Source organism: Gigantopelta aegis, chromosome 1, assembly GCF_016097555.1.
Source record: "Gigantopelta aegis isolate Gae_Host chromosome 1, Gae_host_genome, whole genome shotgun sequence".
NCBI lineage: Eukaryota > Metazoa > Mollusca > Gastropoda > Neomphalida > Peltospiridae > Gigantopelta > Gigantopelta aegis.
The window spans coordinates 26,468,564-26,485,525 of NC_054699.1; the positions used below are offsets into that span (position 1 = coordinate 26,468,564).

Here is a 16,962-nt window from a genome sequence, read left to right on the forward strand (position 1 = left end):
TCCACAACTGGTGTAACAAAGGCAGTGGCATGTACTATACTGTCTATGGCATGCTGCATATGTGTATTTATGTCAGTGTAGCATATTAATGCAAATATCTGTTATTTATAGCTAGTTCACGTTTGTTTTTAATGGGAACATTTCACCGTAATTAATGTACAAATACAAAGGCTGCAATATACATTGTATTATATTGTATTGTATTTATTCGGTCAAATACCGTCGATGGGCTCATTGGGTTATTTCTCGTTCCAGGTAGTGCTCCAGAACTGAAATAACAAAGGCCATGGCATTTACTATCCTGTCTAGGATACTGCATATAAAATATCTCTTGCTGCTAACCGGAAATAATAGCCCATTGCGTGTCGGTAACGTGTTTCCTCGCTCATGTTCTGTGTAGTTCTTAACAATATATGTCCGACGCCGCATATCCGGAAATTAACGTGTGGAGTGCGTTGTTAAATGGAAACATTCCTTCCTTTCATCGGTCAACTGTTTCCATTCTGCCGGTAAACTCGGACGGATAGCACTCGCTTTTCACATGACCCCAAATACATGGAGTGTCATTGGCTGGACAAAAAAGTACACCCCGTTAAACGAACAAGTAAGCCCGTGTCTCTCTCCCCCCCCCCCCCCCCCCCCATTCGAGACATTTCGTATCGCAATGGCAGGGCGTGTATTCTTAAAGGGGCGTTCTGATTATGCGATTAGTACCGACTTGTTGTATGCAAGTCGTGTCGGAATCGTACCTTATAGAACATGTTCTATTTCTCACGACAAATCGTAAGCTCTCAGCCAATTAAATCACATTACACAACAACCGTTCAGCTTTGTCAACTCTGAGGGTTTGAAATCATGTCAAAATATCCGGATTTCATGGGTCTATAAAACCTATTATTGTCCAGATGTGATCAATAGTTGGTTTGTTACATAATACCATCAGTAAATTGTCTACATTCATGTTTTATTTATTTCAGAGAAAATCCGTATGCCCTTACATTTCCCGCAAAGTTTTAAATTAACAAGCTTTGTTTGACGTCATGGAATCTTATGACGTAACGTCTCCCCCCCCCCCCCCACACCACCCACACGATTTGAGTCGTTACGACAAATCGCATGCGACAAGTCGGATCGACAAATCGCATAATGAGAACGTCGCTTAACGCCACACTGAACTGGAAACTATTTTAGCAACGGATGCGTTTTGCCTACGCGTTTTATGCATCGAAAAAAACAAACAAACCGCGGTGTAAAACGCTATTTGGAAACAGACCTTTAAACCAATGACGACTACATAAAAATTAGATATATATTTATTACCCCAGCAACGGTGAAAATAAAAATCATAATTTCTCAATGCATTGGTTTAACGTACACTACTATTGGACGAGTTGACGCCAACAAACCAATCACCTTGTCGGTACTAAATATGACGTCATCACGATTTGGCAAAGCACACAAAATGACGTCACGTAGTTTAAAGCGTTTGTGTTTATGTCTTTGTGGTTTCAGTGTTAAACTTGTAATAAAATGGTAGTTTAATGCAATTCATTACAGATTTGGGTTTTTTACTGAATATATAGAATTTTGGGTTTTAAAAATCATCTCTGAACAGTGAATAAAATACAAAGCTAAAGCAATATTCAGTAGTAGAGTAGTTTACGTCGTTTCTATATACATGAACGTGTAGCCGATGTAGGCTATAACGAAAATAAAGGCTTTTAAAACCCCAAAATAGGTGGGTAAAAAATATAATAACAAACTCGGTACCAGTCATTATCAAATGTATGTCCCTCGTAAAAGCTCGTGACAAGTAAAAAAAAATTCACTCGGGACATAAATTTGATAATGACTGGTAACTCGTTTATTATCCTCAATATATTATATATTTCTGTTGATATTTTATTTATAATTTATGGAGGAAAGTATTGGACCGGGTCTAGGTATAATAGTGGGTATGGGGAATCGGTGTAGTAACGACGTGTCAATATGAAAACTGTTAGGGAAACACCAAGGTCTCGCGTCTGGTATACGGCAATCCAAAAGGTTGTGTGCAGTGAGTTTGAGCAACTGGCTCTGAGCGTCCTTCGATGGTTGGGGTAGTGTTGCCATTAGCTGAGACAGCGAGTCCATTTCCGGCGTTTAGGGTGCCCACTGCGGCGTTCTTGATGAGCGAACAAGCGGTGGTGGCATGCTAGTAGAATAAAAAAAAGAGTAGGGTTTTGTTATCATAACATCATATACTGTACGAAAATCACAAACTGGGAGATGTAAAAACAACCATACCCCCCCCCCCCCCCCCCAAAAAAAAAAAACCCCAACCAAAAAACCAACCAAACAAAAAACAAAACAACCCCCCCCCCAAAAAAAAACAACCCAACAACAACAAAACAAACAACAACAACAAACAAAAAACCAACAAAAAAAACCCAAAAACCAACAACAAACAAATATATACTCTTCAAAAAAAGAAACGCAAAAGGGTACAAATGAGTTATAACTCCGATTTTATGTTTCCTACCGGTTCATGCTTTGTGAATATAAGGTCATTGCATGTCCCAAACACATTCCCACGGTTACATTCGATAAAACGCAGCTACTGTACAATAAAGTTCCAAAATGTGAATATTCGCAAAAACGCAGCCACGTGCAAACCATGTCACCACTGCACGTGCGTTGTCTGCACGTGCAACATGAACACCGACAGTATAAAAGTGCAGGGTGTTCGCTTGCCTGGCCTCTGTATCTGGCCGACAGTTGACAATCCAGGACATGCCACGTCTCAGTGAACCGCAGAGAAACAATGCCATCGGCCGACTAGACGCAGGCGAATCCAGAACGGCCGTTGCCAGGGCATTCCATGTGTCCCCAAGCACCATCTCCAGACTGTGGGACCGTTACCAGCAACATGGATCAACACGTGACCTCCCTAGATCCGGTCGACCACGGGTCACTACCCCCGGGCAGGACCGCTACATCCGGGTACGCCACCTTCGGGAACGATTGACTACTGCCACCTCCACAGCCGCAGCAATACCAGGTTTGCGCAGGATATCCGACCAGACCGTACGGAACCGCCTACGTGAGGTAGGAATTCGTGCCAGACGTCCAGTTCGAGGTGTCATCTTAACACCACAACACCGTCGACTCCGACTGCAGTGGTGCCAGATTCATCGACAATGGCCTCAACTGCGATGGAGACAGGTGTGGTTCAGTGACGAGTCCCGATTTCTGCTCCGACGTCATGATGGAAGATGTCGCGTGTATAGGCGTCGTGGTGAACGTTATGCGGCAAACTGCGTGCAGGAAGTGGACAGATTCGGCGGGGGTAGTGTCATGGTGTGGGCAGCCATCTCACACACTGGCAGAACTGACCTGGTCCACGTGCAGGGCAACCTGAATGCACAGGGCTACATTGACCAGATCCTCCAACCACACATCGTTCCAGTTATGGCCAACGCCAACGCAGTGTTCCAACATGACTACGCCAGGCCTCACACAGCACGTCTCACAACGGCTTTCCTACAGAACAACAACATTAATGTCCTTCCTTGGCCATCGATATCACCGGATTTGAACCCAATTGAGCATCTATGGGACGAGTTGGACCGACGCCTCCGACAGCGACAACCACAGCCCCAGGCCCTGCCCGAGCTGGCAGCAGCCTTGCAGGCCGAGTGTGCCACCATCCCCCGGGACGTCATCCGTACTCTGGTTACTTCAATGGGCAGGCGGTGCCAGGCAGTTGTCAACACACGCGGAGGCCACACCCGGTATTGACTCCAGATGACCTTGACCTTGGTGGTGTGTCCTATCACTTACTCACAATGGACTAGAGTGAATTGTGAACAATCCTGCAACATTTGGTAATTATCGGACTCACCATTCAATAATTAAATCAATTCTCCAAATGTTACGACAATGTGGTTTTGCGTTTCTTCTTTTGAAGAGTATATTTGTTAGATTGAGTTTCTAGCCATTTTAAAAAGGTTTTCGGCAAAAAAAAAAAAAAAAAAAAAAGGTTTACATGATCAAAATTACATTTGACTGACATTTTCTTGCTTGAAATATGGTTATACAGTAAACTACATTTATAACGAACATGCTTAGAACGAACTACTGCATAAAACGAACTGAGCGTAAAGTCCTGTTTTATCTACCTATACATTAGTAACCAACTTATGTAAATGTGTACAACGAACTATGCAATAACGAACTAACTACCATAGTCCCTTCTGGTTCGTTACAGGAGTATATTACTCTATCCGTAACCAATATACATCGTAATGTATCTTATCTACGTATTGATTTTTGTCTAAAATTTCGTTCGTACGAAATTTATAATTTCTTCCAATGGCCAGGCGAAATTTAAAATAATTCGGCCAAAGGTCATTCCAAATGTATTTATAGGTATAATGCATTATATTTAAACCATGTTAAACCTTAGATTAAGGTAATATGTTTTAAAAAACAAAAACAAAACCCCAACAACAAACAAACAAACAACAACAATCAACAACTGGGAAAAGCAGGATGCACGTCTATTTTGTAAAGGGGAACAAACGGAAGTCTTGCTGGGGCTGAAAACTCTGTATAGTCCATTTAAGGATTTCGTAGGCACTAGGACATCTAGCCCGAGTACTCTGCCGTTTGAGTGCTTGACAGACATTTGGACAGTTATATAAACCGGCCTCGGTGGTGTCGTGGTGAAGCTATCAGACATAAGGCTGGTAGGTACAGGGTTCGCAGCCCGGTACCGGCTCCCACCTAGGGCGCGTTTTAACGACTCCATGGGTACGTGTAAGACCACCACACCCTTTTCTCTCTCACTAACCACTAACCACTAACAACTAACCCACTGTCCTGGACAGACTAACCACTAACCACTAACAACTAACCCACTGTCCTGGACAGACATCCCAGATAGCTGAACACGAAAATAAGTTGAAATGAAATGGACAGTTATTATTGCTCTCTCCGCCAGAGATAACTGTATAGGAAAAACACTGAATTGCTACCTCCAGGTATGCAGATTTCCGCTCTATTTAAAAAATAACCCTGTATTTGACGTTAAATACAACTACATTCATAATTTTCGAGTTCGCTGATAACAAATATTTCACTAATTCACACGCTACTGGAAGAAACACGTCAGCACCTACGTATTTAACAGGAACATTATTAAAAGTGGGTACTGTCGGGTTTCTTTAGTAATATTTGTTAATATGTAAAATATTTGTTATCGACGAACTCGAAAATGACCAATGTAATGGTATTTAGCGTCAAACATATTGTTGTATTAGAGCGGTGGTAGGCAGCCATTCTGTGTCTAAATGTCCGTCTACCTCTTGAACTGCAGAGTACTCGGATTATAGGACATCCCAAAAAGACGCTGGAAATACAGTAATTAAAAAAACAATTAAACCACGAAGGTGCAAATTTAATCCAGAAGTATCTACCAATGTTCTTAGAGAACGGTGTATGGTACGATGTCCCCTTTTCGTGAGCAGAGGCGGATCGGGGTGGGGGTGGGCGTGGGGGGTGGGGTGGGGGAGCCAGGGGCCCGGGACCCCCTATTTTGCGATAGTTATAATTTTATTATATATTAATTTTAATTTTTAACGATCCCCCTCCAAACCTGCCCCAAAGTTCCCTTGGCATTCCACCTCATGTCACTGCCTCTCCCCCCCCCCCCCCCCAATGGATTTTCTGGATCCGCAACTGGTGAGGGTTGTCCTTTCGTAAGAGTGTTTGGCTAGAAATAAACATTCCTCACACAATAACGCGTTATGCGAGATTTTCAGTGGTGACAATGAAGCCTAAAGGATTGAAAAAATAAATGATAAAAGACTATTGTAAAAGGTTAGCAAGCATTCGTAACTGTTTTGTCTGGGTGGGCAATAGAAATCGTATGAATGCTTAGACATACAACAAGTGAGGGGATATAATTATACAGTCAAGTTTCGTTGAAGAACAGAACCAACAGGTTCGAGATACCGGTGGTTAAACGTTTTGTGTCGAATTTGTAAAGCCTGTTTTTGTCTTACCCGTGTATAACTCCACTAGGATCGATCCCCGTCGGTGAGCGCATTGGGCTATTTCCCGTTCAAGTCAGTGCACCACGACTGGTATTTCACAGGTCGTGGTATGTACTATCCCGTCTGTAGGATGGTGCACATAAACGATCCCTTGCTACTAATGGGAAAATATAGCGGTTTCCTATATGTCAACATTATCAAATGCCTGATCAGCTGTCGTTGAACAGAACAAACTTTAAGTTTAACTTTAAGAAAAACAGGCTCGTAGGCTTGTGAGGTAACAATATGTAAATGATAAAATGTCACTTACGTCCTTGATTGCGTCAGTGTGTTGCTGGAAGAGGTCCTTCATGCTGGTGCTTAGGCCGCTCAGTGCGTCCGTCAAGGCGCTTCTCTTGTGCGAGGACAGCGCCCCCTCGAGGGAACTCACCACGTGACCAAGGATACCATCGACCAGAAGGTTGTGGGTTCCTGTTTAAAAAACCCATCCCAAATCATCACACATTAAAAGACCAAACAAAGAATATTACAAATTAGAAGACTGCAGAAAGAACATTACAAATTAAAGACACAACATAGAACATCACAAATTACTAAGAGAGAGAGAGAGAGAGAGAGAGAGAGAGAGAGAGAGAGAGAGAGAGAGAGAGAGAGAGAGAGAGAGAGAGAGAGAGAGAGAGAGAGACAGACAGACAGACAGACAGACAGACAGACAAGAAGAAAAATAGACAGACAACAGACAAGAAGAAAGACAGACAGACAGACAAGAAGAAAGACAGACAGACAGAGAAGAAGAAAGAGAGACTGATACGTCTTGCATGGCAAATGAAGTTGCGTCGTGGATCATGGTGCTGATTGTTGTGAAGAACATGACCCTAATAATACGTATTTAGTATGATGATCGTAATGATAATCGTTTTCATGACAAAAGGTCAATGAAAGAAACGTCCAGTCGTCTTACCAACAAGCTGATCGACCTTCTCAACTACTGCTTCCGATGAGATGTCGAAGTGGCTGACCTTGTCGATGACGTTTGTCAGGCCAGTTGTCAGCTTGTTCAAGATGTCAGAGAAAAGTGAGTGACCACGGTCCAGGATACCATGCACAGTGGACTCAATAGACGGGATTATGTGGAAGAGGCCGCTGGAATAAACACAAAAAATAAGTAAAAGAGTTTAGTATATATCTATCAATCTGAGGTGACGTGGGTCATAGGCTCAAGCCCTGTACGTGGGACTGCTCTGAATGAGGCCAACCTCCACCAACCTACAGTTCGTCCCACAGGGAATGCCTTTTTCCAGGGCTTCTAGAATTTTATAAAAATCCACTAGCCAGGGGATCAGTGATTAAAATATTTTACTAGCCATGATTAAAAAATTCACTAGCCTTACTTTAAATAAATAACATTTCACTAATAGTAATAATCAGATATGTCACCTAAAGAGGGAGATAGAGCTTAAAAACCCGTTGATTGGGGGGTGAGGGCAGGATTTTCATATTTACAAAATAAGACTTAAATACAGCATTTGACAAGGTTTATATATATAATGATGGGACGGACTATATATGGATGTGTTTAGGTGTTTTGTCCTACTTCTGATGACTAATGGTGACTACATATCCCCATTTTGCCCTGTGCGAAGTTAGTAACGCATTGCCACAAGTAACATTTATAAGTGGGTGATTGGTAGATTGATAATTATCGACTAAACATAAACATTTTGTTGTTATAAATGGTTGTTACTCAACTGAAGCAATGCTGTTGATAATACTGAAATCTATGTCTTATTTCTTTACAAACATAATCATAATATTGCGAAGAGAAAATTATGTGCTAGGTAGCCCCTCGCAGTTGTCGCAGTACGTTGTTGCTCGCAAAACGTTTTAGCTTTATAGGTAGTACTAAACCAAATAACTTCCGGCTGGGTCAACGTTCGAGGTGCACCGAACCTTTGATATAGAAGTTAACACTACAAGTCCTGTGATTGGTGATGAATGCGAGTGTGTTGGTTGTAAAACAAATAGTTTCATCTGGGCAAAACGAAATGTATGCGATTTTATTTCATCTAGTACCACTGTGTCAAGTAGCCTTGTGTTTGAAACATGTATAGGGTACCTGAATAAAAAGTACTCGAATTTTGTGCGGAACTAGGGTAGTCATAGACGCTACACGTTATCTCAGAAATGAGCAGCTTGACCCCCAAATGTTTTCTGATTCACTTTAAGGGTGAGGGGTGGTAGTATTTATATCCGTGGCATTTATGTCGATTGATAAACTGCAGGTAGGAGTTTTAGCCACATATGTTACTATTTTCGTCTATGGGATTTCATTTGGTAGTATACACCCTACAGTATTTAATATTTACCACAAAAATAAGGTGTGAAAGTCAGTTGTCACTCCAACCCGAATTCATAACACGGACATAGATTTTGGTTTGTACATTCAGTGTGCATTTTAAAAGAATAACTGAAAGCAGACGTCTCCGACCTCGACTTAATTTTTTTTTTTTAGAGGAGTAATAGATTCGCTATTCAACTCTTCAAACTTCAAAAAAACCCGATTATATTTGTAATACACTAGAATGATTATAAAAGAAACAAACAAACAAGTGTTTTATTTAATGACACAGTCAACACATTGTAATTACGGTTATGTGGCGTCCGACATAATATGGTTAAGGACCACAACGATAATTAGAGAGGAAACCCGCCGCCGCCACCCCATGCATTAGCCTACTCTTTTCGATTAATTTGCAGCATGGAATCCTTCAGTCGGGATAGTACATAAAACGGCCTTTGTGACACCAACTGTGGATCACTGGTTGGAACGAGAAATAGCCCAAATTGGCACACTGACGGGGATCGATCTTAAACAGACTGCACATCAGAGTGCTTTACTAATGGACTATGTCCAGCTTCCTAAAATTTTAAGCCTGTAATAGTAGCTGAAATATACATGACGACCATGCATCTGCCATTAGCATATTCAATACCGTATCCCTACACAAAGCTAAGTAGCGTAATTTTAGGTTCAGGCTACCAACTGTCACGACGAAGTTACCCAACTCGACGGTTGCGTTGTAATTTCCCCAACTGCCAACTTACGATGGGTGCGCTAAGATTAACAACTAATCAGTCGTAGAGGTGGTATACGACGAGAATCGAGTTGAAAGAGCCCTCTGACTAGCAGCTGGACAGTAGTAGAAGTGAAACTTTGTGCTGACAGGGGCGGGACGTAGCCCAGTGGTACAGCGCTCACACGATGCGCTGTCGGTGTGGGATCGATCCCCGTCAGTGGGCCCATTGGGCTATTTCTCGTCTCAGCCAGTGCACCACGACTGGCATATCAAAGGCCGTTGTATGTACTACTCTGTCTGTGGGATGGTGCATATAAAAGATCTCTTGCTGCTAATCGAAAACGGTAGCCCGTGAAGTGGCGACAGCGGGTTTTCTCTCTCAATATCTGTGTGGTCCTTAACCATATGTCTGACGCAATATAACGGTGAATACAATGTGTTGAGTGCGTCGTTAAATAAAACATTTCCTTCCTTCCTTTGTGCTGACAGTTGGTAGTCCGACACTAACATAAGAGGCAGCAGTCAGTTTTTCCTTTAATTCTTTAGATTGTGTGACAATTATTATTTATTACAATGAGCTGGGAAGTCGTTAAATGCAACTTTCCTTTCTTCTGCTCTATGGATTTAGAAAATATCAAAGGTAACATTAGCTGATTAATCAATGCGTCGGTAAACTAACATTCCTTTCCTTTAATTTATCTTACCTAAGATCTCTCTGCTTCTGGGCCGCATTTCCAATGTTCAGAAGAAGAGCTGAAAGAGAAAAATATATATGATGAATTATTAATCATATGGTTTTATTTGTTCATTCGTTCGTTCATTCATTCATTCATTCATTCATTCATTTATATCAAGACATCTTGTTTTCTTTTTTTAGGCAGAAATGTTTTCCAAATGAGTTTAGAAAAACATAGTACTTATAGTCCTTCCTTTTATATTATGGAATTTACTACAAGTTATTTATTTTTGAGCCGACTGTTTTCTAAATTGCACACAAAAATAGGTGGGTTTGTTTTGTTGTTGTTTTTTGTTTGTTTGTTGTTGTTGTTTTTTGTTAGATTTAAAAACAAATATGTTTTCAAAACACTTTTACTTTTCTTTTTATGTCAAACCCATGTTAAAAACCCAAAAAACAAAACATTTTTGTTGGAGCATGGGACGAGAACCTAAAATTGGCCAACGACTCAATACCTCATTTTATAACTGCCACTCTGAAGGTTAAACTGTAGCAAATCAGGGTCTTCCGTATAAGTTGAACTATTTATGGGGTAAAAGTAGCAGAAGCTCCGATTGGTAGTAAACGTGACATTGATTATTTTGCAAGCACTATTGTCTATTCTCAATAAATTACAAATCAGTGTACCTTTATTTAAGATAGGCCGTACAGGGAACAATGAAAAAAACTGAGATTTTCTGCAAACAAATTAGGGATGTAAACAATTCTAAAATGGCAGGTAAGACCTTAAACATTCTGGCACATGACGCGTACTGCCTGGGTGTGTTGATACGCTGATTTAATATATGGCTCTCTTTTTTTAACTATTTCTTGCTCCAGCCAGTGCACCACGACTGGTACGTCAAAGGCCGTGGTATGTGTTATCCTGTCTATCGGATGGTGCGTATAAAAGATCCCTTGCTGCTAATCGAAAAGAGTAGCCCATGAAGTGGCGACAGCGGGTTTCCTCTCAATATATGTGTTGTCCTTAACTATATATACGATACCATATAACCATAAATAAAATGTGTTGAGGGCGACGTTAAATAAACCATTCCCTTCCTTCTCTTTTTTAATGTTAACATTTTCGGGAAAGGTAAATAATTTGGTGTAGCGGACCCTGAAACGAATTCTCACCTTGTAACGTCTGTGCCAGCAGGTTCTTGCCAGTGTTGACAACGTTCTTCAAAACGGAAGTGACGGTGGTGTCGAGGACGCCTACGATTGGCTTAAGTGTGTTGCCAATCGAGTGGAGGAAGTCCCCGAAACTGGCGTTAGCTCCGCCCACCAGGGCCACACACAGAAGGATTACGGCAAGCTTCATGATGCTGCGCTGACTGTACAAATTATATAATCATAAATTAGGTCCGATTTGGGGAATTTAGAATAGCCTGATGGATGGATCAGCAAAGGTTTTCTAGAAACTGTTCTTGGGCGAAATGGATAAATTTTGTATATTTAAAGCTGCAATCTCTAGAGTTAAATGTTGTTTTGTTTAACGACATCACTGGATTTATTAATAATCCGCTATTAGATGTCAAACATTTGGTAATTCTAATATATAGTCTTAGAGAAGAAACCCGCTACATTTTTTTCCCATTATTAGCAAGGTACATTCTATATGCACCATCCCACAGCCTTTGATATATTGGTTGGAACGAGAAATAGCCCAATGGGCCCACGAATGGGGATCGATCCTAGACTGACCGTACATCATCCCGCCCCTTGTCTCCAGAATATTCTATTTCCGGACACAGCGGCTGAGGAGCTCAGAGTTTGTTCCAGAGATTGACGTAGAACCGTCATTGGATATAGGCACGCAAATACTGAGTATCTTATTCTATCCTAGAATATTTCTCATTCAAGCATTTAGAATTGGTTATCAACTACCTACTGCGGTTGTCCCATCAAGACAGTTTACTGTTTTCTTTTTAATTATTTTTATTGTTTGAATTTGCGATTTACTGATAAAAAACCGTCAACTTTCAAATTTCACTTCTGACTCCAATCGTCCTTCAAGATCTTTGGTGGTCATAAAACCTACTGTAATACTGAACTGCCGGTTATAATTTTGCCCAATTAATTCACTATTATCATATAACCATTCCCCACAGCTAATAAACCTTACAATTTTGGCAATTGTAAATTCTTATTAGAGTTCCCCTACTTGTTTTGAAGAGTATATTAGTAGTATTAGGGCCTGTATAGGGCCATGACCTACTTTTCCGTGACCTTGACCTTGACAGGTGTCTGGCCTTGGTGTGAGTCATAGTCTGGCCTTGGCATAGGTGTTTAGGCGTGTGACCTTGAGGGGGATAACACCCCGCCCGTGTCCCTGACCGACTTAGGTTGGTACTGACGTCCTTGGCAGCAAGGGATCTTTTATTTGCGCTTCCCACAGGCAGGATAGCACATACCACGGTCGTTGTCCAGTTGTGGAGCACTGGCTGGATATAGCCCAATGGGCCCACCGACGGGGATCGATCCCAGACCTACCGCACATCAAGGGAACACTGAGCTACGTCCCGTCCACACAGGGTTATTAGAGGATGCTTGTATTGGGTTCTACTTGAACATAATAAATAAATAAACAAATAAATAAATAAATAAAATAAAAACAAATAAATAAATAAACTAATTTAAAAAATAATAATAGAAAAAAAATTTGTACCACATGACATACGAACGACGTACCTTTCACGCTCAAGTCGACTACGCTAACGACTGAGCTACCGAGACATTGGCAAATTCTGTCATTTAAACCATATATATGTGTGGGTGGGTGTGCGCTCGCGGGATGAGCAACGAAATAGGTCAGTTCATAATAATCTTGTGAATGCGCTATCAGATAGTGTAGAACGATAATTCCTTTTTTCACCTATTTCATTCATTTCGTCTTTCTGCCAGACTCTGAGAACGTAACTTCTAGAAGTTCCGTAGAGTATTTTATTTAGAGACTGACAATACAAGATACCATCACTTGCCGGATGTAAACAGTGATAACCATTCATCATTCAGCGCGCTAAAATTAAATACACTACCTCGCGTCGGGCAGTCCTTAAAAGTGGTAGGTTAACGACACCACTAGAGCATCTCGATTTATTAATCATCGGCTATTGGATGTGAAACATACTTCTGACAGTTTTAGTAGGGAAACCCGCTGCAGTTTCCCATTAGTAGCAATTTGGGATCAAGGCTAGGCGACGAGTCACACACCAAGTACGTCAAGGCTATGACTTACACCAAGGTCGCACACCTGCCCAGGTATACCAGTCACTGCCCTCTAAGTCGGTCAGTGCTAAACAATTCGGTCAGGGCCAGTCCAAGGACGTCAGTACCAACCTAAGTCGGTCAGGGACACGGGCGGGGTGTTATCCCCCTCAAGGTCACACGCCTAAAGACCTATGCCAAGGCCAGACTATGACTCACACCAAGGCCAGACACCTGTCAAGGTCAAGGTCACGGAAAAGTAGGTCATGGCCCTATACAGGCCCTAATACTACTTATATTTACAAACACTTTGTGTCAATTGTCAAGTTTCGAACCTATGGCAGCGTCGTATCCACTCGAGTGGTTTCTACAAAAATAGCAGCGCTTTAACCGGAAGTTAAGACCGTGTACTGCGAAACACTCGGTTCGAAACTAGCGTAACAATTTTGTATTTATATACAGCAATTTCTTACACACTCGTTGGTGAGAACATCATTAGTTTTTTTTGATAACTCATACTTGTTTACACATGTACGTGTGTTAACAATTTCAAGGCATACGACTAGCTGCTCCTAAGAGATGACCAGGTCACCAATGCCATACATCCAATGAAAAAACAGCACGGTCGAAATCGATTACAGTGTGATGTATTGTTAACCTAAGAATCATGTATCTGTGCCACGTGAGTTAGTTACAAGTGCAAGGGCTGTAAATAACTTTTAGTCAAAAAAGATCTTAAAATTTGCTTTAAATCTGTTTTTTGAGGACATGTAAGAAATAAAATTATACATCCGTGTTCGTTAGGCCAGTCGTTTTTGATTAATAGGTTTACGGATCCGCCGAAGTTCATTAAAAAGTCCCGCTGGAAAAATAAAAATGCAAACCTACATTTTTTAATTTTTTTTACCGCCGTTCTGACCAAAAATAAAAAATAAAAAAAGTAATTCAAGTGTATTTTCCCCAAAATTATACTTGTCAAATCATATTCTGTCTTTGTTAAATTATTTATTCAGAAGTACGTTGCGTTTTGACTTTGCCGTGTACTGTGCGGGTGCATAGGTGCATGGCCACCATCTTGTTGTTGTTGTTATTGATACTTGCGGAAAGCGGCTATATGTCGAAATCAGAATTTCAAGTAGCAGAATTGAACAGTTTATCGTAGTATGTCTGTATTAACTAATTCAACATCATTAATACATATCAAAAGTATAAATCAATAAGCATCTATGTATAATACAGTATTTATATGCCTGAATGCCAAAGCAGTAAAATTACGACATGTGCAGACCAATTTCTGTTGAATCCGGGTCGTTTCGCCCTAAAACCATTTCGAACCCTGTGTTGTTTCGCCCTTAGACCCGTTCACCCAGGGTTGGTTCCTTCTAAAATCTTATTCGTACGGAGTCGTTTCGCCCCAAAAGTGAGTCGATTCGCCCTGATTATATATTTATTAGTGTAATTGTTTTGAAATAACATGAATATATCCACATTAGTTATTTAAACGAGATATAAATACTGTAAAACCCGGGAAGCAGAATGATAGTGAATGAGAAAGTACATGCAACCACAAAATCCATTTGCAACATATGTGTGTGTGTGTGTTCATGATGAATAATCTGGATTTGAAAATTTTCTTTTTTTTCCCTCCGACAGAAACAAATAATAAAAAACTGGATCCAAAACTTTTATTTTTATTTTTATTTCGACCACCTACATATATTTTGTGGAAAAAAAATCCGTAAACCATTTAATAAAAAATAGGTGGCCTTAGATACCATTTATCTTACAACTCGTTGTTTAAAAACGTATCAAACTCGCTTTCACTCGTTAGATTTATTTTAAAATAAAAAATAAGATAAATGGTATCAAACGGCCACTCGTGTATTATTATCTAGTTGTCAAATATCCCTTCTGCCAGTGGAAAACATGTAGCGCCTTTTCTTGGAAGACTATGTAGGCCCTACCTGTTTTTGTTTTTGTTTTGTTTTTGGGGTTTTATGGCTGACGGTTCAACCACATTCATCGTATATATCGCTACCCTTTGTTGAAAACCCAACTGACTACTTACCTCTTGTAAGCTGGATGAAGGATGAGCCGACGCCTGGATGTTTTTATATGGCTGCACAGAACCTTATCTATAGGTACATATCACGCAATGTCTGAGAAACAACACGTGTTTATCACACAGAAACGTAATTGTTGCAGGAAGTACCTAAAACGCAACGAGTTCGTCGTGTACTCCGCAAACAATGAATGAAACTGAACGACAAGACTGTATTCCAATATCAACATCATATCTCGGGAAAATAGGCAAAGTCGTGATTGTCTTCATGATCCATTATCAGGTTCTCTTCCTTAGGCGTCTGCGCATCACGACTGGTATACCAAAGGCTGTGATATGTGCTGCCCTGTTTGTGGGATGGTACATATAAACGATTTCCTCTCTAAGACGATATGTTTAAAATTACCAAATGTTTGACATCCAAATAGCCAACGATTAATAAATCAATGTGTTATAGTTGTGTCGTTAAATAAAACAAACCAACTAACTAACTCTTCCTTTGGAGGAACGCAACTCCTCTAGGAGATACGTAACAGGATGATTCATCCCTCTTGCACCGCCTGCAGGAGGACTGCCACTCCCAAGACAGTCTTGGAAAACGCAACTAGGCACATGATTGAGTTCGATGAGACTGTCAATTTGGTTTCCATTTTAACAGAAAAAGAAGAGGACGTAGTTCAGTGGTACAGCGCTCGCTTGATGCGCGGTCGGTCTGGGATCGATCCCCGTCGGTGGGCCCATTGAGCTATTTCTCGTCACAGCCAGTGCACCACGACTGGTATATCAAAGGCCGTGGTATGTGCTATCCTGTCTGTGGGGTGGTGCATATAAATGATCCCTTGCTGCTAATCGGAAAGAGTAGCCCATGAAGTGGCGACAGTGGGTTTCCTATCTCAATCTCAATCATATAACCGTAATTAAAATGTGTGGAGTGCATCTTTAAATAAAACATGTCTTTCTTTCTTTCGTCAATACCCCATCCCACCCCACCTACCCCAAAACTCGCCCCCCCCCCCCCCCACTATTGAAACGGAAACCACACTCAGAAATAAAATGAAAACTCCATCATAACAAAAGGCAATACCAGGGGCCTAATTCACTAAACATTCGCAACTTTGCGATCTCGCAGTGCAATGCTAAAAGGCTTGCAAAGAGGTTGCTTTGTTGTCTAGCAGAGCCTAAGAGACCTTTGTGAACTAGGTCCCTGACCACTAGACTGGTATGTGCACACAGCTCCGGGAAGTTATCTTTGTGAACTAGGTCCCTGACCACTAGACTGGCATGTGCACACAGCTCCGGGAAGTTATCTTTGTGAACTAGGTCCCTGACCACTAGACTGGCATGTGCACACAGCTCCGGGAAGTTATCTGTGTGAACTAGGTCGCTGACCACTAGACTGGTATGTGCACACAGCTCCGGGAAGTTATCTTTGTGAACTAGGTCCCTGACCACTAGACTGCTATGTGCACACAGCTCCGGGAAGTTATCTTTGTGAATTAGCCCCCTGACCACTAGACTGGCATGTGCACACAGCTCCGGGAGGTTATCTGTGTGAACTAGGTCCCTGACCACTAGACTGGCATGTGCACACAGCTCCGGGAAGTTATCTTTGTAAACTAGGTCCCTGACCACTAGACTGGTATGTGCACACAGCTCCGGGAAGTTATCTTTGTGAACTAGGTCCCTGATCACTAGACTGGTACGTGCACACAGCTCCGGGAAGTTATCTTTGTGAACTAGGTCCCTGACCACTAGACTGGTATGTGCACACAGCTCCGGGAAGTTATCTTTGTGAACTAGGTCCCTGATCACTAGACTGGCATGTGCACACAGCTCCGGGAAGTTATCTTCACCGGTTCT

At 41.4% G+C, this 16,962-nt stretch overlaps 1 protein-coding gene across 1 annotated transcript; it reads right to left on the minus strand.

Annotated features, from left to right (window-relative positions):
- Positions 1 to 1,800: 1,800 nt before the first annotated feature.
- Positions 1,801 to 14,368, minus strand: LOC121372322. Its single transcript, XM_041498655.1, has 6 exons — positions 14,316 to 14,368; positions 10,968 to 11,167; positions 9,820 to 9,868; positions 7,000 to 7,181; positions 6,349 to 6,509; positions 1,801 to 2,194 (listed from the first exon to the last, which is right to left on the minus strand). Exons 1-6 carry the CDS (start codon positions 14,366 to 14,368, stop codon positions 2,000 to 2,002), a joined length of 840 nt encoding a protein of 279 aa, XP_041354589.1. The 3' UTR covers positions 1,801 to 1,999.
- Positions 14,369 to 16,962: the final 2,594 nt, after the last annotated feature.